General features: G+C 34.9%; 1 protein-coding gene across 4 annotated transcripts in view; it reads right to left on the bottom strand.

The window, feature by feature from the left end:
• Window positions 1–24,463, bottom strand: part of ALCAM (activated leukocyte cell adhesion molecule) — a 203,251-nt gene that overhangs the window by 55,580 nt on the left and 123,208 nt on the right. For all 4 annotated transcript variants that reach the window (XM_013982482.2, XM_003358827.5, XM_021070497.1 and 1 more), the window contains exon 2: window positions 2,225–2,325. In XM_013982482.2, coding sequence (XP_013837936.1) covers window positions 2,225–2,325 — 101 coding nt within the window. The remainder of the gene's footprint in view (window positions 1–2,224; window positions 2,326–24,463) is intronic.

The raw sequence follows: 24,463 nt of genomic DNA on the forward strand, positions 1-24,463 counted from the left end.
TAGATGCTTCTTCAGTACTGGGCACAGAGGAGAAGCTGGTGAAGAGGTAGTGGGTGAGGTGGGGTGGGGCGGGGGTGGAAAGGGAGCAGTGATCTATATTCATAGGGAGATTCCAGTGAAGTAGGGGAGAAATGAATTCATTTTTTCTCTGTGTTTGCTCCCTTTCACTCTTTCCAAATCTGCTATTTGTCTTTTAGGTTACAATAAATTAGAGTGTGTATACTATGTCTGCAACTCAAGACTGCTTTCAGAGCACATGGTACTGCAAATGTATCTCATCAGTTTACTGCTGAAGACTCTTGTTGCATGAACAATTTGAAAATTGCAATAAGTTTGTTTCTACTGCCATTATGCCAGTTCAGTTTAGGTGAAAATTACTCCCTGGTCATCAGAACTATCTATGATCACAGAAGATTTTCACCATCTATGTTCCATTTATTTTAACAACAAGTTTGACTCAGTGGTGAATTAGGTGGTAGTCCCCCAGACCCTTGGAATTTTAGGGGTGCAAATAGACTTTTGTCCTCATGGGCCTTCATATTTTCAGTTTTATAGGGACACAGAAATAGTTCAAAATTACCCAGTGTGAGCTGGATAATAGGAGGAGGGTAGAGGTAAGTGCTTTGTTACCTCGACTCTTTCTCTGCTTTCACCTGCCCCTCATATAGTGTTTAGAGCTTAGCAGCCCCACACTCATCACAGCTTCCACTTTCCATGCAATTATCATATGCCAAGTCCTAGGTGAGTATCTGATATGAGTTACTTCATGTAATCCTCACAAATCTGTAAGATTATTAATTTCATCTCATTTTATCCATGAGAAAATGGGTATTGATTTACTTGTCTAGGATCGCACAGCCAGTACATGGTAAAACACATCAACCTGACTTCAGAACCAACATTATTATTATTATTATTGCTTTTTAGGGCCGCACCCACAGCATAAGGAAGTTCCTAGGCTAGGGGTCAAATCAGAGCTACAGCTGTTGGCCTATGCCACAGCCATAGCAATGCGGGATCTGAGCCATGTCTGCGACCTATACCATAGCTCAAGGAAATGCCAGATCCCTGACCCACTGAGCGAGGCCTGGGATCAAACCCACATCCTCATGGATACTAGTCTGACTCGTTTCCACTGCGCTACAATGGGAACTCCCAGAACCCATATTTTTTAAATGATTGTATTTATACTATCTCTTGGGTGCAACCTATGCACATTTCTATTCCAGAGAACACTTGTTCTTGCAGATAGCTGAGAGAAAAAGTTATGTGGCTCAATAAACCTAAAAAATGAATCAAACTCAGATAATCCATAATGTAGCTTAATATAGCAAAGGCTCTGAGAAGTGTTACAATTAAAAAAGACTTTTCAAAAATTATGTGACCATCAAATTCTTTTCTTATTCAAATACCTTCCAACATTTCAAGGAGCTAGGGAAAATGTGCCAGTTGTGTTCAATGAAACATATGTCTGCTTTAAGCTTGCAAACTCCTAGGAGTCTCCTGGGATCCAGCACTGGGAAACTGTGCCACACAGAAAACTTTTGTTGGTTTTGGTACTTAAATTGAAATATTTTATCCAGTCAAAGTTTTCTAGCTTTTCTACATCACCTACCAGGATATCTACCCCCCATTTCCAGACCAGTCTTTATCTTAATACCTGAGAATATATGATTTCACTATCTGTAAGAAATGAATGAAATCAGCAAGATTTCAATGTTAAATTGAAAAAGGACATACTCATCATCTCAGTTCTAAGACTAAATATCAGAAATAGCCTTCTAATGCTGACAACTAATTCTTGGTGAATATCTGGGTGCTCTGGCTACTGATGCATCTTGCTTTTTCAGTAACACATCAAACAAAAAAACATGAGTACACAGAGAAAGGCTGCTGTCCCCCGCTAAGCTCTGTCCTATACTCCACTGTTTCTATTCAGGAACTCTGCCTTTCCTTCTGCCTTGAACACCTCAGGATGACTCTTTCAGACTAATGTGACCTAAGAATTATGTGTTTATTGGCTTTATTTTAAAATAGCATTTGTTATGTAAGACTTAGGAATTATTCTTCTGACATATTCAACATATTCATCCCACCTTCTTACAGTTATACCCACAATTGCATATTGTCATTATGTTAAGTTGAAATTCACATTTATTCACAGAAGGAATTTTCTTTCAAAAACTAGAGGCAATTAACCAAGTACATGGTAGGTCACACTTACATATTTCCATTTGCCAAACATGAGATTCTGAGGTACATCGAGTCGGCAAGGCATGATAATGTTATCTCCATATGCTGAGTTTACAGTATACAATCCGAGACCTTTAGAAAAAAAGGAGAAAAAGGGAAAAGATGGTAAGTGTTTTCTTAAAATAACCAAGTAGATAACTTCAGTTCAAGATGTATCTCTTAATGAAGGTTATCTATTATAATTTTATCTTAGATGAAATACAACGAAGTATGTAGTTAGAAGATATTTTCTATTTAAATATCAATAGCTCTTATTCAGCTACCACGCTCTTGAATGTCCCACAGTTCAAACTATAGACCTCTCAGTTTCACCAGGGAAGAGATAAGTAGTGTATGCCAAAGAAATGGAGTGGAATCTGAAAGTGTATTTTCTTCTTCACTGTATTTCATAAAAAAAAAAAAAACACTGTATTTCATAGAAGTGGAGGACTATACAAAGAGATTAATACACTTACAATTCTCAAAAATGAGCTTTAAATATATTCGTTTCTCATTTGAAAGTATTATCAAAGTTAACATCTATAATTTTTTAAAAATGATTAAAAACAACTAAATCTTTTTTTTTTTTTTTTTTTACTTTTTTTTTTCTTTTTAGGGCCACACCTGCAGGATATGAAAGTTCCTGGGCCAGGGGTCGAATCAGAGCTGCAGCTGCAGGCCTACACCATAGTCACAGAAACACCAAGTCACATCTGCGACCTACACCACAGAAATGCTGGATCCTTAATCCACTGAGCAAGGCCAGGGATCAAACCTGCATCCTCATGGATACTAGTTGGGTTTGTTACTGCTGAGACACAATGGGAACTCCACAACGGAACATTAATTATAAGTGGGAAAATGAGCATAAAAATGGCCTACTTTACAGTAGTAATTGTTAAAATACTAGTTTTCATTTTATACAGAAAATATTAACCTGATAAGAATCTGGAGTATGAAAATTCTTCATGAAGTTATCTACAAAGTAATCATACTGCTTTTTTTTGGTAGACAGTCTATCATAAGCCATAGTTTGCTACTAAGATAAAGAAAACTTCCTGGTCTTATTTAATTCCTTATTGGAAATAATGCAAATGATCAATATTTAAATTTTCAATAACACCCCACATTTTTGCATATGTATGTAACATACTATTCAAATTTGTATATATTCATGAAGTTAAAAAAAAAAACATGAATTTACCTTGGCCATGGTAAAATACTTAGGAAATACATATCAGATGTTTTCACCTTATTTTGTTTACAACTATCTTTAAGTTTAAATACTTTTACAATTAAGTATCTATCAAGATATGTCACAATTGGATATAGAGTATGAAGGGACTAAATTCCTATTTTAAACTGAAGACAAAAAGATGACATTTTGTCCACCAGGTGGTGCTAAAGTGCAAAGCTAAGGCAATTTACAACTCATAAATAAGACGATCTTAGGACTTTCTGAAGAAATGGGACAAGGTGGAAACCATCTTTCACTGTTACCCATCAATCACACCACTACAAAAATTTCATGGAGAGACAACAAAACAATAACCTTAGTAAAGAAAGAAATGGTAATAAAATTCCGATTTTAAAATTCTATCAACCGAGGAAGCTACTTTCCTTTAAATCAGTTTTGCTCCAGTGAACAAAAACAATTACAAAGAACACAAATCTCATGTAAATTTGCCATATACTTTCCAGCATCTTTAACATTGTTAAGAAAAAGAAATGAAGTATAAGCCATGAGAATGTGTTTTTAACTTGTTATTAGAGACAAAAGTTTTACTAAAATTTCATTTATAATGAAAAATTATAATTTTCCATCAGTAATTTTTAATTGTTTAGTGTCCCCTATATTGTAATTTTTCCTTTTTACTTTAAATCCTTGATGGGCTTAACACTGTAAATGAAGAAATGATCTCTTCAGCCTTGTTAAAAAAAATTGTGAGGCTTTAAATATATGGTTGCAGACAAGCCAAGTGATGATAGTTAAGAAATTGCCATATTTCACAATATAGTACCTTATTTTCTATAATACTTTGGATCCTAAATGTGGAAGTTCTGTCATGTATTTTAGGATCTGTCCATGTACTATACAGAGGCAGTTATGCCAAGCCATGGAAACCATTTTGTGATTTAATATTTTGGGTTTTTTTTCATCAGTACATAGCAAGACAGTTGAATATGTAATGACTCTACGACAATATGGATCTCTTCCTTAAATTAGAGCAGGACATGCCCTCTAATAATATATCATTATAAAAACACAACTTCTTTTGACAACTGACAGTCTCCCATGGTTGGTCAAAGAGAGAAGATAGCTCACAGAGCTTAGGTATCAATGAGGTGACTCCTTTGCTAGGTACAGAGAAATAAAGATTCTTTTCCAATAACTTTAAGCGCTTTGATCTTTCTTACAGACCATTTTTCTTTCCTCTTCTCTACAGAACTTTAATGGACTATATACATACATCAAATTCTATAATTTTATAATTATACTTTATAATTGATTTAAAATTTTTTAGAGTTGATTTCAAAGCTTATGAATTTCAACTACATAGTGTATTAGCATGATGAAAGCACAACTAGAGCAGGGACGAGACTATATAATTTGTCTTTTTAGGGCTGCATCTGTGGCACACGGAGGTTCCCAGGCTAGGGGTCAAAACAGAGCTATAGCTGCCAGCCTATGCCACAGTCACAGCAATGCAGGACCTGAGCTGCATCTGCAAACTACACTGCAGCTCATGGCAACACTGGATCCTTAACCCACTGAGAGAGGCCATGGATGGAACGCATGTCCTCATGGATACTAGTCAGGTTCTTTCCTGCTGAGCCACAACAGGAACCCCGAGACCCCATATTTTTAAATTTCTGTACCCCAGAGACAATGCTTGGCATTTAATGGGCATCTAATAAGATAATTTCTCATTGGAATATTTGGAGTCCTTTCCACTTTGGTTATCGAGTTAATATCTTTGAAAATCAGGGAGGAGTTGACAACAGTGAAACTTGGAGAATTCTTACTCTACCATGTACTGTAAAGGCTGTCATATACTGTCCTCAGTGTGTAGGGAACATGGATTTGGGCTTGGATGGCACTCTTACTTGCAGAAAAACAAGCATGAAACAAATGTTTTTATAAGAGTTTATAGATGAAATGACAGGAGAGAAGATTTCTTTCCTCCCTTTCAAAAGAAATTAAGGATTGTTTGTTTTCTCTGATTTACAAATGATACTATGAAATGCCTCTTTCCTTACTTGTGGTAACCACAAAACAGAGAGCTGTTTTAAACAGTATTCGCAAATTCATTGTCTTTTAGTGACAGCTCCATATTCAAAATTAGCCAGGACAAGACTTTCTAGAGCATAGCAGATATAAGAGAAATAAGACCTCTGACAAGAATGAGGGTGGTAGGTAAAAGAGCAGCAGTTACAAACAGAAGCACTGGTCCATAAAGTGAGGGCAGAATGAATGATAATCTGTTAGATGGATTTGGAGCCACAATCAATGATGATTTCAGAAATAATTTTTATATTTGCTATATTCATCAGCTTTCCTCTTGTAAGAGGATAACGATTCCCAGGTTCATCTGATAGTAAGACTAAGGCCTGCACGTGTAAGAGAGCGAATAACTCTCACCTCCAGGGATAAAATGGCTACAAAAACTACTGTAATTTGGTAATGAATTAGCTTCTTGATGTCTCTATCTTTGAGACGAAGTGCCAGCGAGACCCAAAGCACCTGTCATCACAAATAATTGTTTAGACTCTTCATAGAAGGAAGAGATTTTTGTCTTTGAATTGCCAAATCTGAATTAAACTTAGCTTACTAGGATTCCCCTGCAACTTCCTCCCTGTTATATTAGTTTGGTTAAATTATTCATGGTTTTATAGCCTAGAGATTATTGGGCACTATTGCAAATATAGAGTGCCTATGATGTTCTTCCTCCAAGAGGCTAAATATAAATATAGAAGGACTGTGTGTGTGCGCAAGGGTATGCATTTCTGTACTGTACACATTCTGTCTCTGTGTATATGCATATGTCATAACATATTTTAAACTGAGCTAAATCATCTTCTATATTAAACGTGTTCTAAAAAGATAATGTTAGGAATTACTAATATTATTGCTGCTACTAAAATGTCTTGACAAAAAATAAAACATTAAAGTGTTATATCTGAGAAGCAGTGTGTAATTATTTAAGCAGTTTTAATGAAGAGTTATTAACTAAAGATAAAGAACAACAGAATTAGAAAGGCTACATAGGGGAATTCAGTGGGTATAAGATGAGATAAGTACAGCATAAGAAAAATGTATTGATCAAATAATTCTGAGATACAGAATTCTCAGACAAGTGATCATAAAAATAAGATAATTCTAGTTATGCCTTTAATACAACAGATAATTTAAAGAAGTACTGAAACAGACTCTGGTAAACTTTGAAGTTAGGAAAAGACTTTTTATTTATAATTAAAGTAATAAAATTATAATAACATTGGCCATGTTGGTGAGAATTTCTTTTTCCATATGAAGCAATTCTTAAGGACTATCAAGGTCAGATTAATCATTCTCTTTGCATTGTTGAAAAATAGATATTTGAGTTGAGGTCGCTTAAAAGTCAGAACCTGCTACCACATTTCAAGTGGAAGTACAGCAAATAATATAGAATAATATAGGATCAGAATTCACCCAAGTCTATTTTACATGCTGTCATTTAGCATGGTTAATTATTTTTATTGCACTGATACTTTAATAGCATCATCACCCTTAAAAGCATTTTTTTCCCCACTCTCTAGCTATGTTAGGTGCCACAGAAGGGTTAATCACATAAAATTGTCTGAGAACTTAAGACACAAAAACTAAATTCCAGTTCTACAGAAATTTTAGAGAAATTTATTTGTGCACATAAATTGCTAGGGAGGAAATAGCTAAAAATGAGAGTTAGCCCTAGAAGTTACTTTCATGTTTACTTGACCAATTTTGACAGATAAACATGCTGGTGTTCCTATTTGCTTCATTAATGACTTAAGAGATGTACAACTCAGAGTTCCCATCATGGCGCAGTGGTTAATGAATCTGACTAGGAACCATGAGGTTGTGGGTTCCATCCCTGGCCTTGCTCAGTGGGTTAAGGATCCAGTGTTGCCATGAGCTGTGGTGTAGTTTGCAGACACGGCTTGGATCTAGCATTGCTGTGGCTGTGGCATAGGCTGGCAGCTGTAGCTCCGATTGGACCGCTAGCCTGGGAACCTCCATATGCCATGGGTGCGGCCCTAAAAAAAAGAAAAAGAAAAAAAGATATGTATAACTTTAATTAAAACATACAGTGCTTCTCAACCTCATCACTACTGACATTTAGGGCTGAATAAATCTTTATTGTGGGGGCTGTCTTATGTACAGGATCCCTGTGTCTGCTCACTGGATGTCAGTAGCACCTTCTCCCCAGTAGGACAACAAGAAAGTCCTCAGACATGACAAAGGTCCCCTTGGAGGCAAAACTGCCACCTCACATCCCACCTAGTTGACAACTTAGACCTTCACTCATTTACTAAAACTGTGGTTTCCAATAAAGGGATCATTGTTGTACAACAGAAACTTCATAATCACTGAATATGAATGAAGGGATGGAGGAAGCAATGGCACATAACATCTGGTTATTATCAAATTTGTTTTCCTCACAGAAACATATTATATTACATTATAATAGGAGGATTGATTTCTGACCTTGAAATATTGGGATCCAATTCAATTCAAGAAATTACAAAAGAAATACTGCTTTAGTGAATCTACTTCATGTAGCATAATAAAACACAGATTATACATACTATATATGCTTTTTAAACTGTACATATTACATGCATTTCATGTAATATGATATAATATCATAGTTCTACTGATAGAGGGTAAAGCTGATGCCTCTAAAGAGTCTTCCAAACCTGATTTTATGATTCAATGGCACAAAGTTATCTTATCTCATAACTCCTTCCATAAATTATTATATTAAACAAGAATTTAAAATTTTTGTCGAGGTTGAATAATACATAACAAGTAAGGTGTGTGTGTGTGTGTGTGTGTGTGTGTGTGTGTGTGTGTGTGTGTGTGTGCATGCGCAGGTGCATCTGTGTGTGATACAAGGGCCTGTGATTCCCAAGTAACTTGGCATGTGTGGCAGGTGGGAGGAGACACCTGATGGAACCTAATATTTTGCAAAAGACAGAAAACAGCTATCTTACCCCTTTTTTCTTTTTTCTTTTTTTTTTTTTTTTTTTAGGGCTGCACCCATAGCATATGGAAGGTCCCAGGATAGGGGTCAAATCAGAGCTGCAGCTGCTGGTCACAGCCACAGCCACACCAGATCCAAGTTGCACCTGTGACTGACACCACAGATCATGGCAACAGTGGATCCTTAACCCACTGAGCAAGGCCAGGGATCGAACCTGCGTTCTCATGGATACTAGTCAGATTCTCTTCTGCTGAGCCACAACAACAGGAAGTCCCCTTTTTTCTTTCTCAATTTTCCTCACAAACTTGGTTACTTGGGGGCCATGCTGGGTCTTTGCTGAATCACTGGTAGGAATATATTTTTTCAAAATTTATTTCCTGTATTGCTTCTCACAAGTATCATATATTATATTATAGGTATAACTGTGTAATGCCTATGTATAAGAAAAATAGTAATACCTCCTTTTTCTTTCTCTCACCAGTTCTTAATGATTCTATAAATGCATTGTATTATATCTTAAATGGTTAGGACACTGCGGGATAACATTTAGATGAAAAAAGACCATCTTACTAAATTATAAAATAATTACTAGTACTCAGGAATATGTTTTAATACATTTGTTCTTTACATCACTTACAAGTTTGATATATTATAAAGATCAAAATTTTGTCTTTTTAGTAAAGTATAGGTCAATGTAATAATCCATATTATGTCATAGAAGGTAGATCTACAAAAAATTTAATTTTTAAAATATAGTACTATTATTTACATTACTGTGCAGAAAATTATCTTCTCAATTTACCATATGCCCAGCTGGATAAGGCACAATTCGTCCCAACTGGTTTAGGCTTTATCCCATCTCTGCCTCATTTTTTATCGTTGTTCCTTGGAACAACCTATCTGCTCCAGCTCTAGACATCCTTCAAGGCCTATCTTAAGAATCATCTATTTACATTTTCAATCATGCATCAAGTATTTACTGAACACCTACTACAGGCAAAGTGCTAGATGTTCTTTGTGGGGGAAATATATAAATAAAATAATGAGGTCTACTCCTCAAGGAAGACGATGGAATTTATCTGACCTGCTTATTAGGTAAAGTAAGTGGTGGTATGGCAAAGCAGAGAAAGGAATCCCAGCAATGACCTTGAGGCTATTAAGTCTTCTTGGAGGAAATTTCATTTAATCTGAAAACTGTATAAAGGTTTCTATAAATGGGAAGATGAGAACTTCTTTACCAGTCTGTCATAACTAGGGACCATGTCAAGGTACTGAATGATATTTGGCTTCTCTCTTCTGGCAAACTCCATTTTTTATTAAAGTAATTTCTACAAAGTAGATCTTTGATCTTTATAAGGAACATGTCCTAAGACTGGCAGTTTTCCCAAATTCATAAATGCACATAAAATTTTCCTAATAAAATGTAATAAACTGTTAGATCTTTTCACTTTTCCTTTGCTTTCATCACCAACACTAGCATTTGGATTCCATTTGGGGTCATGTAAGTTATAAGAAAAATTTCATTTAGAAATTATTTTAAAGCAATACAAATGATTTGTGGACACATTTTTATTTTTTGAGAAATGCCTCATGAATTTTAAATCAGCAAATGTAGAGTTTCTACTGTGCCTGTTAGAATTTCTTAACTTGGGATCCATGAATGGACTTTAGCAGCAAAGTAGCAGGATATAAGATTAACATTCAGAAATCAGTCATATTTCTGTATACTAACAATGAATATTAGAAAAGGAATATAAAAATACAATAGCTTTTAAAATTGCACCCCAAAAAATCAAATAACTGGGAATAAACCTGACCAAGGGGGTGAAAGACTTTTATGCTGAGAACTATAAAACATTAATCAAGGAAATTAAAGAGGATGCAAAGACATGGAAAGATATTTCACGCTCCTAGGTTGGAAAAATTAATATTGTAAAAATGGCCATACTACCCAAAGCACACATATAAGACACACACACACATATAAGACAACTTACAGAATGGGAGAAAATAGTTTCAAATAACACAACTGACAAGGGTTTAATCTCTAAAATATACAAACAACTTATACTCAACAGCAAAAGAGCCAACAACCCAATTGAAAAATGGGCAAAAGACCTGAATAGGCATTTCTCCAAAGAAGATGTACAGATGGCCAACAAACACATGAAAAAATGCTCAGCATCACTGATTATTAGAGAAATGCAAATCAAAACTATCATAAAGCCACATCACAGCAGTCAGAGTGGCCATCATTAATAAGTCCATGAATAACAAATGCTGGAGAGGGTGTGGAGAAAAGGGAACCTTCCTGCATTGTTGGTGGGAATGTAAATTGGTATAACCACTATGGAGAACAGTATGGAGGTACCTTAGAAAACCATATATAGACCTACCATATGACCCAGCAATCCCACTCTTGGGCATATATCCAGACAAACTTTCCTTGAAAAAGACACATGCACCTGCATGCTTATTACAGCACTATTCACAATAGCCAAGACATGGAAACAACCTAAATGTCCATTGACAGATGATTGGCTTAAGAAAATGTGGTATATATATATATATATATATATATATATATATATATATATATACACACAATGGAATACTACTCAGCCATAAAACAGAACAAACAAATGCCATTTGCAGCAACATGGATGGAACTAGAGACTCTCATCCTGAGTAAAGTCAGTCAGAAAGAGAAAGACAAATACCATATGATATCACTTATATCCAGAATCTAATATACGGCACAAATGATCCTTTCCACAGAAAAGAAAATCATGGACATGGAGAACAGACTTGTGGTTATAAAGAGGGAAGGGGACGGAGTGGGAGGGACTGGGAATTTGGGGTTAATAGATGCAAACTATTGCCTTTGAAATGGATAAGCAATGGGATCCTGCTGTATAGCACTGGGAACTATGTCTGGTCACTTGTGATGAAGCATGATAATGTGAGAAAAAAGAAAGTATGCATGTATGTGTGACTCGGTCAACTTGCTGTGCAGTAGAAAATTGACATCATACTGTAAATCAGCTATAATGGAAAAAATAAAAATTATAAGAAAGTATATGAAATACCTAAAAGAAAAATTAAAAATTAAAATAAAACCCCTCAAATTATAGTATACTAAAACATCTGTTTTTTAAAGAGAGAGAATTCAAATCTGTCATCAGATTCTCAAAGATTACCTTGAATAAAAAATAAAATGTTTAAGGTTCATTCTAAACTGAATATAAATTCTGGAAGCACAATTTGATGGTATCTATCAAAATTTTCAATGCTAATAACCTTTGATTCAATAATTCTACTTCTGACAATCTATCTTAGAAAAAGTTTTTGCAGAAGTGCACAATTATATGCAAAGATAACACAGCATTATTTTGAATACTCTAAAACTGGAGGAGTCGAAATATTCATTACGACAAAAATATAATCTAGAATGTATATCCAAACAATGCTTTACATAAACCCACTGAGAAGAAATAAGAACCAAAACCAATGTTTTTCCTTTTCTCTCTACATATTTCAGTATTTATAATTTTTATCATTCATTCATTCACTGGTATGCCAAGCACTCCTGTTCTCATGGAGTTTAAATTCTAGACATAAATTTATTCACGTATTTTAAAGTTTAATTTATTTTCATAAAAGGAGGAACTTGTCAGTTTAATTTGTCCACTATGCTGTAACCTATTAGAAGGAAAAGCTTACATTTCACCCATAGTGAATTCACTGCAGTACCATGAAGCTTTATAATATTGGTAAAATAAATCTCCACTGGAGTGTATTGAAGGGAACTCTGTAAGATCATATTCTCATAGCCCTTACTCTTTAGTCTTCATTCAGTACTTCAGAAAACCATATACTATTCTTTGAAATTCTAGGGAATCCAGGAAGGTGGGCATGGGGGTGAGGTACTATGGTGATTAAAAATCAATGTCTTAACATTGTCCCCTGCCAAAAGCTATTTTGGCTTTAAAAAACTTTTTGATGTAATATAACATACATGCAAAACAGTGCACTGTTCTAGATTTGCATTTGAAATGTCACTGAAAGCATCAGAATTTAGAGTTTCTTTGGCATCTCTGCTTACATTCTTTGTTCTGAGAATGAGACTGGGATTTCCACACATTTGTCTCACAGCAGGGCTCTGTGTCACCAAGTCCTCATTCCTCACTAATGAGCTTTTGACTGGGCCATGGGATCTCTATCAACATGTCAAGACACTGGTCCCTTCGTGGGGACAAACGCAAATAAAAATACTTAAGAACATTTTATGCTCTGTGTATGTATGTGTGTTGGGGGGGGAGTGGGAAGGGGGACGACACTGAACCAGAAACTTTAAATTTGTATATGAAAAGAACAATATTCTATATTTTATTTTAAAATCAATTTTCATAGTGGAGATTAATAAGAGAATGTTTAAATATATTTTCCTTTATATTCTACAGTTTACTCATTTAAATGAAAAATGTTTATGTAATTAATAATTTACGTAAGTTGAAGTTCATAAGTTGACTATTTCTACTATCATACTTCTCTCCTTATTATCTAAGACTTGATACTGTCTTTAAGGAGAGTCGGCTCAGACAAACAATATAATGAAACTCAGTAAAATATTATTTCCTTTTGTTTCTTGCCTCTAATTCAATTTCCTGCATTAGTTCTTGCATTTTCTCTACCCAAAGCCTGAGGACTTCATTTGGGAACCAGCTTAACTAAAGATGTAGGTAGAAGGAACCAATATTTGAATACTCCCCAAGTCAAAATAAAGCAAAAGAGAGATGAATACATTTATGCTCCATTGCTCTGAACATTTTCTCAGCATGTAAGTCCAGATTTAACTGTTTGAGAGTATCGATCTATTTAACGGCAAAAAGTTACATTTTCCTGTGATTTTGCCACATAAATTGTATTGAAATTATGAATATGATTTAATTATTTTAGCAAAGACAATAACTGTAGTGTATTCATGAAAACACTATCAACAGGAAAGCAGGCACAGCACTTCACAAAAGACCTTAATTGCATCATCTGAAGTAATGGAAACTTTTGGAATTTAGACTAGAGTCTGTCTTCAGAAAGAGTTCATAGTCATTGTGACATTACTGAATTTATTTTCTGCAAATAATTTAGTGCCATGACAACAAAAAGACCTCTTGATTTGAGATAATCAAAGCTGTCCTTGATAACATTCCCCAACCCCCAAACAACAAATTCCTCATAGCTTTGATAGTCCTCAAAATGCCTTAGAAAAAATATATCACCAAGATTTTTAACCAATAAGGTTATTGTTTTTACAGAGAGCTTCTGTTAATAATAGCTTGTGCTAATTGTATTGCTTTAGCATTTAAAGTAATATTCAACAGTATTAGAGAATTTTATCTTATGATTGATGTAGTGAATCACTGGGGGTAGCAAATAAATTGTCAGGGCTCCTGAGGGAGCAGAGTAGTAAACTTTCGCTTTTGAATTGGTTGAGTGATTTGGCCAGTGTGCCTGCTTCTGGTACCTTCCCCATTAAGTATTTAACTAGGTACTCACACATGTTTACATAGGTTGAAATAGGTTTTTGCTCTTTTCTTCCCATGAATCCCAATTAGCATTGCCTATGTCTCCTGAGGATATAAATTTGTACAATCAAACATGGTAAGTAATAAAGGCTAAAAAGCTATTTAATAGGTTTTTCCACATATTTGATGCAAATTGCTGGCTGATTTCCAAGACTTAGATTTGTGTAAATTCCATGCTTTTAATTGACAACTCCCTGCAGGGGTTATAATATAAGTTAAGGTCATAGGAAGAAAATGATGGCTTTCTATGGCATTTTCCCTTTTTTGAGAACTAAACTTAGCTTATGATGAAATCTAGTTTTCTAGTTTTGAGGAGGAAAACAGAAACATTTGTCCAAGATAATTTTTTGAAAAGAGATTAAGACCACAGGAAAGATAGAATTTAAAAAATTAAAAGTAAAACAAATAGTTGCAGAGTTTAGGAAATCAACATAATCTGTTATATGAAAATAAAATCATATTCTAGCCTTAAGAAACCTGTGTCTTCTCAAGGACCATGTAAACGTAAAAATGATACCCATGATTATAACCTGTCCAGAGGGAGCCCAAAGGTGTTACTCTGAAATGCATGAACTAAGACAATACTGTCATCTATTAATATTAACAATAACTTTTCATAGATTCTATTTTCCCTGACAGTCATTATTCTTAATTGATGAGTGGGAGGTAAAGTGGGAAAGAGAACAAGATAATTTAGGAAGGCAATGAGTAGAAATGAGAAATATAGGAAGCTGTATTAAAAGGCAGTTTTATCATTTCTAAGGGTGTCAGAAGGAAGAATACTTTTAAATATCTTATAAAATCTGGACCTGAATTTGCCTCCAGCTTTAAAACTTTCCCCTACTTCTAAAGATTTTTACTTACCTCATAGTCCCAGTGGTCCACTGTAACTTAAAAATGTGCCATATTTATGCTTTGATTTAGGAAATGGTTTAATTTATGGAAGACCAGCCATTATGGACCGAGTGACAAAAAAATAAAGATAAAAAAACCAACCATAACAAAAACCCACCAAGAAAGGATAATAAATTCTTAGAGCAGAAAAGTGGCTCTTTTGCATTCAGTTGGTTTTCTATACCCATTAGGGTTTGCATCCTATCTCACTTGCCTCAGTTTTACACCTTCATATTCTTATATAAGCATCAGCTAAGTAAACGCTTTCTCTTTATTATTCAAGCAAAAAAATGTTTGCTCATATGATTTAATTATTTTAGCAAAAACAACAGCTCTACTGTATTCATCAAAACAGGAAAGCAGGCATAACCCTTCACGAAAGACCTTATAGACTTTCAACTGCTGGGGATGTAACTTATCAAGGACCCCAACTGCTGCCTTCTAACCTAATACCAAGTTTGTTTGGAGGCCACACTTTCAAGGAGCTGAACTCACTCAGGACTGAGCATAGTGGGGATACCAAGGCAGGCAAAGTTCTTGGAGATAAGAGACTCCTAGGACTCACTGCCAAACCTTCCTTAGGCTGCGGGACAGTCTAGGGCATGTCCACTCAACTATCCTTCCCTCTCTCTTTCCCTTTGAAAAGATTTATATTGCCCCTGACACTTCTCCTAGGCCACTAGCTCCTTCCTTAATTTTTTTACTCACATAAGTATTCCGCCTAATACAATTCTTACGTTAACCCATTTTGACATCTGCTTCTGTGAAGATCCTGACACAGGACTGAAATTAGAATATAAACTTTGTTGACTCTCCAGGATTAGTACACTGTAGGATTCCAGAAAATTTAGATTGCAAGAGGGATGTAGTGAAATAAACCCCTATACTTTGATTTAGTAAAGGGTTAACCAAATTAAAAGTACAAAATACACTAGAGCAATAATAGTAATAATAATGGATATTTTATAGTGCTTTATAGTTTGCAATATTCTTTTATGTACATTGTACATTTTTTTGCATTTGCGTCTCACAAAAGCCCTGTATAATGAGCAAATAAATGCGAGCCCTATATGCTGTGATATTATGATGCTTTGTTTGATAGAATATTGTTCATCCCACAAAACCAAGAGACCAAATCAACATCACCAAGCCAGTACACAGTAGAGCCAGAGCTCAAAATTAGTTATCAACTGAAGTCCAATTCTCATCACTATTCAATTTCATTCTTATTTCATTTTAAATTGTGGTTAGGCTAGGAATATTGTTTGAAAACTATTAAAATGTTTTCTGTATTTAGTATTAAATAAAATGTTTATATTTAATATAAACACATAGATTGGAAGTACTAGAAAGAAAATAAACCAGAGTTCCTGTCGTGGCTCAGTGGAAACAAATCTGACTAGCCATGAGGTTTCGGGTTCGAGCCCTGGCCTCACTCAGTGGGGTAAGGATCCAGTGTTGCTGTGGGTCACAGACACGGCTCGGATCTGGTGTTGCTGTGGCTCTAGCATAGGCCGGCAGCTACAGCTCCAATTAGACCTCTAGCCTGGGAACCTCCACATGCTGTGGGTGCTCCCCTAAAAGGACAAAAGACCAAAAAGAAAAAAAAAAAAGAAAAAAAAAGAAGAAAAGAAACCAATATATTTGATCACCTCTTTCTCAATGGGATTTTATGTAGCAGCTGAGCATTTGTTGTTGGGAAATACATTAGGTCCTGCTCATGACAGCTCATCTGATTCTCAAACAAAATAGGAAACTGCAAATAACTGAGGAGCTAGGCACCTTTTAGAATGAACCTGAGGCATAATAAAGCCCTTTAATGTAGTCAAGACATACAGTTGACAGGCAGAGTAGCATTTTATCTATGCATTTCAAATACCTAGCACAGTACAGATAATGGAGTAGATTACAGAGAAAAATTTATTGGGTGAATAAAATGAAGGTTAGGATTCGAATCAAGTCTTTCTAACTTTAAAACCTGTGGCTTTCGTCTCCATCGAAAATACTTTTCTAAATTACAACTTTTAAGTGAGTTGAAAATTTAAGTTCACAAAAAACCTGAATGTGAAGGTTTGTAGTAGCTTTATTTAGAATAGTCAAAATATGGAAGCAACCAAGATATCCTTCAGTAGGTAAATGGATAAACCAACTCTGATACAACCATACAATGGAATATTATTCGTCAATGAAAGGAAATGAGCTATCAAGCCATGAAAACACAAAGGAAACTTAAATGTACATTGCTAAGTGAATGAAGCCAATCTTATTGGTCTTCTATATCAATCTGTATGACTCCAAATATAGGACATTATAGAAAAGGCAAAACTATGGAGACAGTGAAAAATCAGGGGTTGCCAAGAGTCTGATGGGAGGCAGAGTGGAATGGATAGGCAGAGCAAGAGAATTTTGAGGGCAGTGAAATTATTCTGATACTATAATAGTGGATACAAATCATTAGATGTTTGTCCAAACCTACAAAATATACACCACAAAGAAGAAAACCTATGTCAATTACAGACTTTAGTTAATAATAATAATGTAGCAACACTGACTCCTTAACTATAACAAAGGTACAACACTAATGCATGAGGTTAATAATAGAGAAATGGGGAGTGTTGAAGGACTCTATATGGTAACGCTCTACTTTCCATTCAATTTCCTTGTAAACTTAAAACAGATTAAAAAATACTCTATTAATTAAAAAATCAATGCACACAGTTTCTTCAGCCTATGGAGTACATTCTATATTCAGACAATCTCATCTAAATTCCCTTGGTTAAGGCAGAGGGAGGGACTTAAGAATATTCAAGGGTAAAGCTTTGGCTCCACCAGCAAAGGTGATCTCTGTCTAGAAAGCTGAGTCCCCAGGCAGATCTCTGCAGGAGCACAATACCAAGACCTCTGCTGAACAGTGTCCTGGGTGGCCGTGCTGCAGCCCAGCAAGAGCTGTTTTACGATTATGTTTTGTTCATATTCCAAATCCCACTGAGGTGTGCTAATACATTTGGTTCATCTTTCCATTTAAAAGAGACATTGTCTTTGATAATTTGTTCATGGTTACTGCTCAGGAAGATAATGACACTCAAAATTCCCCTAAACTGCATATTATAATATTACCTCTTTGGCTCTGCTATTTTTAACCACTTTTAAAGACAATAATGTCATTAAGGTTAAAAAAAGTTCACTGTTCCTGCACATTAAAGGAATACCAGGTTACAGAGATGAGCTGTAAGTGTGTCAGCAAGGCTTTAGATTGGATCATGTTTTCTGTTTATAAATCTCATTTGAGTTCTATAACTGAAGATATTCCTAAACCATCTCCCTAGGAAGAAATTATAGAAAACAAGCAAGCCAAATAGAAAAGACTGAAATGCTTAGACTGTGTCACTGTCTGGAAATCCAAAGGCAATTTTCAGGTTAGTCCCTCCTAAGAGTTTTACCAAAACAAGCTATAAGCATACATTCTTTAGCCACAATTCTACTTCTTTGTGTATATAGAACAGATGATAAAGGTGTCCCTGGTATCAACTTTAAGATGTTTTCTTTTTATCATTTTTGAATTGCTAGCAGCCTTACCATAAAGATAAGATTACTGGTGCAAGTTCAACCTCTCTAAGTATATGTTAAATACCTTCTAGATAATGAGTATGATCTTAGAGTTTTCTATTCAGAAATCTATTGATTCTTGCCTCTAATTTTAAAAACTGGAAGCTATTCTACAAAGGATTTTTTTCAACCCAACATCTTACCTAATAAGAGGTAAACACAAGGTAAACAAGATCAAATGAAATAACTAATATACATGTACCTCAGAAAGATAAATATGGAAGTATGCTATTCAACCTAAAACCTTTATAGCTAAAAGATAACTTAGGATGATGTACATAGGAAAGCCAGTGCAATCTACTGAAAATGGAAAATTTGTATGTGCCCAAAGGATAGTCTATAGTAAATATCAGTTAAAAATTTATCGCATATCATTGATATATGCTAACCATCCAGAGCCACAGGGTGCTATAAAAAAGTATGTTTTTTATTATTGACTTCTGCCATAATTTATTTTTTCTAAGATTTTTTTCTCTAAACTTTTGAAAATAAAATTTCCCTTAATCAAAAATATTTTATTTCATATTAATTTAAATACATTGTACCATAAAGCAATCTGTTGGCTACAATATGTCAGATGCTACATGCCTGCTCTCATACAAACAAAAATAGGTTGCTATTCCAAGGAGATTAAAATCTAGAAAAGGCAAGAGACACAAAACTAGCACATTGCATAGAAGTTAAGGCACAGTCTCTGGACTCACACTGCATGGATATGATTCCAGCTCTGCTACTAATAAGGTCAGAAACTTCCGAAGTTACTTGACTTGTATGTGCTCGTGTTTCCAAACCACTAAATGGAAGAGAATCATAGTATCAAGCGCAAGGGTTATTATGATTATTAAATTAATTAATTTGTGTAAGCTGCTTAAAAGAGTGCTTTTCATAGAATATGTGCTCAATAAATGTTAGCTATTATGGCCATTAATCATTAGTAAAATACAAATCAAAACCTGGCTATTACTAAAAAATCAAAAGGTAGGTATTGGCAAGGATGTGGAGAAAAGCGAATCCTTGAACACCGTTGGAAGGAATGTAAATTGGTACCGCCATTATGGTACAATACAGATAAAAACAGAACTACCATATGACCAAGCAATCCCACTTGGAAACAAAATCACTATATCTAAGTGATATTGCACTCTCATGGGCCTTGCAGTGTTATTCACATAGTCAAGATATGCAAACAACTTAAATGTCTGTCAATAAAGAAAATATGACATACGCACAAACATGCAAACATAAAGGTATGTTATTCAGGCTTAAAAAAAAGGAAAGAAGGAAATCCTGCCATATATGACAAGACGGATGAACCTAGACATTACACTGACTGAAATAAGTCAGACACAGAAAGACACATACCGCATAACCTCACTTATATGTGAAATATATTTTTTAAAAAGGCCAACTCGTAGAAACAGAGAAACAGAATGGTAGTTGCTAGAGTTTGGGGAAAAGGCAAAATGGGGAGATACTAGTCAAAGGGTACAGACTTTCAGTTTTAAGATGACAAAGTTCTGGAGACCTTTACTGGTGATTATAATTAATAATAATGTATTATATCCTGAAATTTGCTCAGGGAGTAGATCTCAAGGCTCTCCCTCCCAGCCACCATGGCACCCACATAAAGGGAAACTATGTGAGGTGATAGATGTGCTTATTAGCTTGAATGTGGTAATCACTTCACAATACATATGTATATCAAAACATCACATTGCATATCTTAAATATACACAATTTTTATCTGTCAATAATATCTCAATAAAGCTCAAAAATGTTTTTTATTTAGTGGAATTAAAGTGATTATATGCCAAATGTTGCAGGAGCAGAAGAGAGACCAGTGATAGACAGGAGAACACTCTACCCTAAAAGGACATTCGTATTGACCTTCGCAGACAAGGATTTCTTCAAGTGAAGAAAAACAACAACAACAACAATAAAAGGGGCTTTTGGCATATTTTAAGGATGGCAGAGGTCAGATTTTTGCTGTTGAGAGTTATCTTGAGCATGGAGGATGATCAGCTGGAGAAGGGACAAGGGGAAGGTAACCTTGTTAGAAAGTCGAAATGTTTAGAAGGTCATGTAATCGTAGCAAATGAAATAGGGCGGGGAATGAAGGGAAAGCAGGATGAAAAGGAGCCATTTCCAAAGTGGAAGCTACATGAGCTTCAGTAAGTGTGATGCATCCTGCAATTACAAAGTTCACATTTCACAATCTAGCTGAGTACACTGCTCATGTGAAGAACAGCTAATACTTGGTCTTTGTAGAAGCACATCATACACTATGTGTGAAATCACACACTCACTGGGCAATAGGAAAGCTGTCTTTTTGTGTTAGCTCTTTGGAAAAGGCTTGAGACTAAATAAGCAGAACAGTCCAAAGCAAATATTAACTCTGGTGGCGTTAGGTGCCTGGATTTCGAAACACAAATTGTTAATGTTACGTGCATTTTGGTTTTAACACATTCAAGCCCTTTTCAGTAAATGCTACAAAATACAGAAAGAGAAAAGCCCAAAGTGCTGGAATGTAGATAGTCTTGAAATCTTGCTGCCTTTTTTTTTTTTTTTTTTAATGGCTTTGTGTTTACCAATTAGAGCTTTGATGAATAAAGCACAAAAATGAAATGTAAAAGAGTCCTACAATATTGTACTTTTTAGTCACCGTTAATTTTTCTCTTTTAGAGCAGTTTCTGAATTCATATGGGACTCCAGAAGTGTTTCTGCAAGCACTGATGAGTGGATCAAGGACCTCATGCCAAGCTCTGATATTAAGCACAAAGCCATTGTGCTGTTATTGTTTAAACATTCCAACTCAAGTGATACTGTGACCAAAGAGGATTGCCAAAGACCTTTCTGGCTAACTTCAGTTAAGAGTAAATTTAAGTTTTAACCTGATGCACAATGTCCCTCCCATAAAGGGAGAGGGTGGAAAATATTACTTATATATCTTTCGAATACCTCTTTCAGAAGGCCCTGGCAGCTGGAGATAGCAGCCTCTGGAGCTCTTGTCTTTACTTCCCTGATGCACAAAAAGGGTAATTGAGCAATTTGTGCTCTGGTCTGCTGGGAAGTCAGTCCATCTGACTCAGCTGCACCTGCATGGTGAGTGGCCTTTCTCCTATTCACCATTGAGGTGCTTTTGTGTGCTTGCCTTAAATGACCTGACTTTAGAAAATGATTTCCAAAATTATGACCTCAAGCCCCCAGGATCAAGGATTGCCCTGTCCACTCAGTTCTTCATTCTTAAAATGTCTGCCATTGAATGTTATGTAGTATATGATGATATATCTTTATTAAAATTTAATTATAATTTAATGATTAATTAAATATATTTTAATTGAATTAAAAATTCAATATAGTTTATTCTATTAAAATTTATTATAACTAATGGCTGAAAGAACATTGGTGTAGGAGTGTAGGAACCTGAGTTCTTGTCTCATATTTACCTTGAAATCATTGAGAACTTGCTTTCCTGGGCCTCCATTTATTTAGTATAACATAAAGTAAGGCTTAAATATTCTAGGATTAACATTTCCCAATATAAGAAAAGCATACTGTCAATTTTCAGCTGAGATTTGAAGCCATATTACTTTTGGGTCTAGACTGGCAAAACATTAAAAAAAGAGAATATGTCAGATTTCTTATTTTCACTTTATAATTTAGTTTGTTATTGGTGTTTCCAATGAATATTTTAGTAATGACACTGAACAAATTTTGGTTTTGGTTGCTAATTCAGTATCAATGGTTTTGGATGTAACGTGAGTTTGGTTCCCACTATCGCTTAAGAATTATTAAAGTTTTTACCACATTGCCTCAGCATATAATATTTTTTGAGTAGTGGCAGGTACTGTGTTTTATATTTCTCCAATAGTACCATCATAGTAACATAGAGTGTTACAGAAAATTCTGAACCAAACAGAATAATTTTGTTTAAGTATGGAACACAATGAATTAATATTATTTTATCTTAATTTACTTACATTATGGATAATAAAAAAATTAACTGCATTTCAAAATTAGAGTAATATATATATTCAGGATATATTTTATATATTCTGGATTATTCAGATATAATTTTCTAGGTAACTGAAATCTAACCCTTTATGTACCATATATAGATTTTCCAGGTTTTCTTTTAAAGGGAAAACATTTGTACCACATTACTCTGTCCTGATTTCAAATCAAATTATACGATAATACCTAATATTTAGAGAGTGCTTAAAAATGTGCTTTCCAAGAACATCATTTGTTCAACCAAATATCATTCAGAATATAAATAAACTTTCTTGTGATAGTTCAATTATTTCCATAAAAATACACTGTGCTTTGATACAGAGAGGATTCTGGGAACCACCGAAGCGATGTTACCTATTTGCCTCCAGTACCATAAACAGCCACTACCCCAACAGGATTTTGACATCACTATGTTTGTCTAAAACAATTTATCCATTTCTCACTATTCTTGTCAGTTGTCACTCTCGCTAATAATAACAGCTCACATTTGCACAGTACTTCAGAACCTACAAAGCACTTCCCCATACATTGCTCCATTTTGTGACTGATTTTGCGGTCCCTTTCCAAAGGGACCGCAAAAGCCACCAAAGTGCCAAGCCTTTTTTTAAGTTTAAGATAATCAAACTTAAAAAAGGATTCTGTTTAAAGTGTAAACAGTCTCTGAGTGAGGGACCCCGAGAGTTTTCTTAAGAATAAAGTTTAGATCATGGACACCAGCATTTACTTTGGCTGCTTAGAACCTATGTGTTTCCCACAGATTCCTGGCTGGGCTTTGAGTGGTTGAGGCTGGCAGATAAGAAACCTCTGGCTCTATCAACTGTTTCTGTTTTTGCACTTTTATCAGGAATTGTCTAGTGATTTAGAGATGTTGTTAGAATGAGAAATAACCTTGGAGATTATTCACTGAAGGTTACTCATCATATAACCAAAGAGGCTGAAAATCAGAGAATTTTTAGTGCTAAAGTCAGAAACTACCTTCTGACTCTCAGCCTTGTTCTCTCTCTTAGCAACCACACCATCCATTTGTCCTAAGTCACATTAGTATTTAAGATACCCAATTTTGGGGAGTTTGGTACAAATGATAGGATGAAGATAATATATTTTCAAGTTTATTTACTATGACATGCAGTGAAGCAAGTAATAGAAATGTTGCCTTTCCTACTATTAAACTGTAAATTTTTTATCAGTGTTTTCTCCATAGTTTCAAAAGTTACAGAGAAAACATTTTAAAAGAGACACTGATTCTTTAAAAATTCTGTCTGACTACCCACCACAAACAAAACCTGCATCTTGAAAATACAAAATCCTAAAAGAAAAGGAAAAGAAAAAAAAAAGGAGGGAGAAAGGAAAAGAAGAAAGAAGGGAAGGAGGGAGAGAGGAAGGGAGGAAGGATGAAAGGAGAAAGAGAGCTAGCAGAAAAGTAAGACATTCTTTGTATATAAATACTCAGGAAGCATAGCAACTTGCATGTTTCAATAATTTTCTCCCATCCTAATATAAATTATAATTAGCTTGCAGTTAAGTCAACATAAGTATTTCAAGTGCAGCTTTCTGGCAGCAAGGCAAGGGTGGCTAAAGCAGTCACTTGTATTCTAAGTTATGGTGTGACTAAAACAATTTATTACTATTCCCCCCAAATTCTTCACTTTCAACTAACCAGCACAATACCAAATGCTTTGGTATTAATTTGAGTGAGTGATGGCTTGACTGGATATTTAATTCTTTTTAGGTGTTTACAATCCAGTTCATTCTCATTTTTGTCAAATGACCACACTAGAATAGATGAAAAAAAGAGCAAGGACTTCTAAGATTATAGTATTTCATTTTAATAAAAAATATAAATAATGAGATAAAAGTAGTCTCTATATCTCACTGTAGAAAAGCCAGATTTTCAACTCTTTATCA

The sequence above is a fragment of the Sus scrofa genome, chromosome 13 (genome assembly GCF_000003025.6).
Source record: "Sus scrofa isolate TJ Tabasco breed Duroc chromosome 13, Sscrofa11.1, whole genome shotgun sequence".
Classification (NCBI taxonomy): Eukaryota; Metazoa; Chordata; class Mammalia; order Artiodactyla; family Suidae; genus Sus; species Sus scrofa.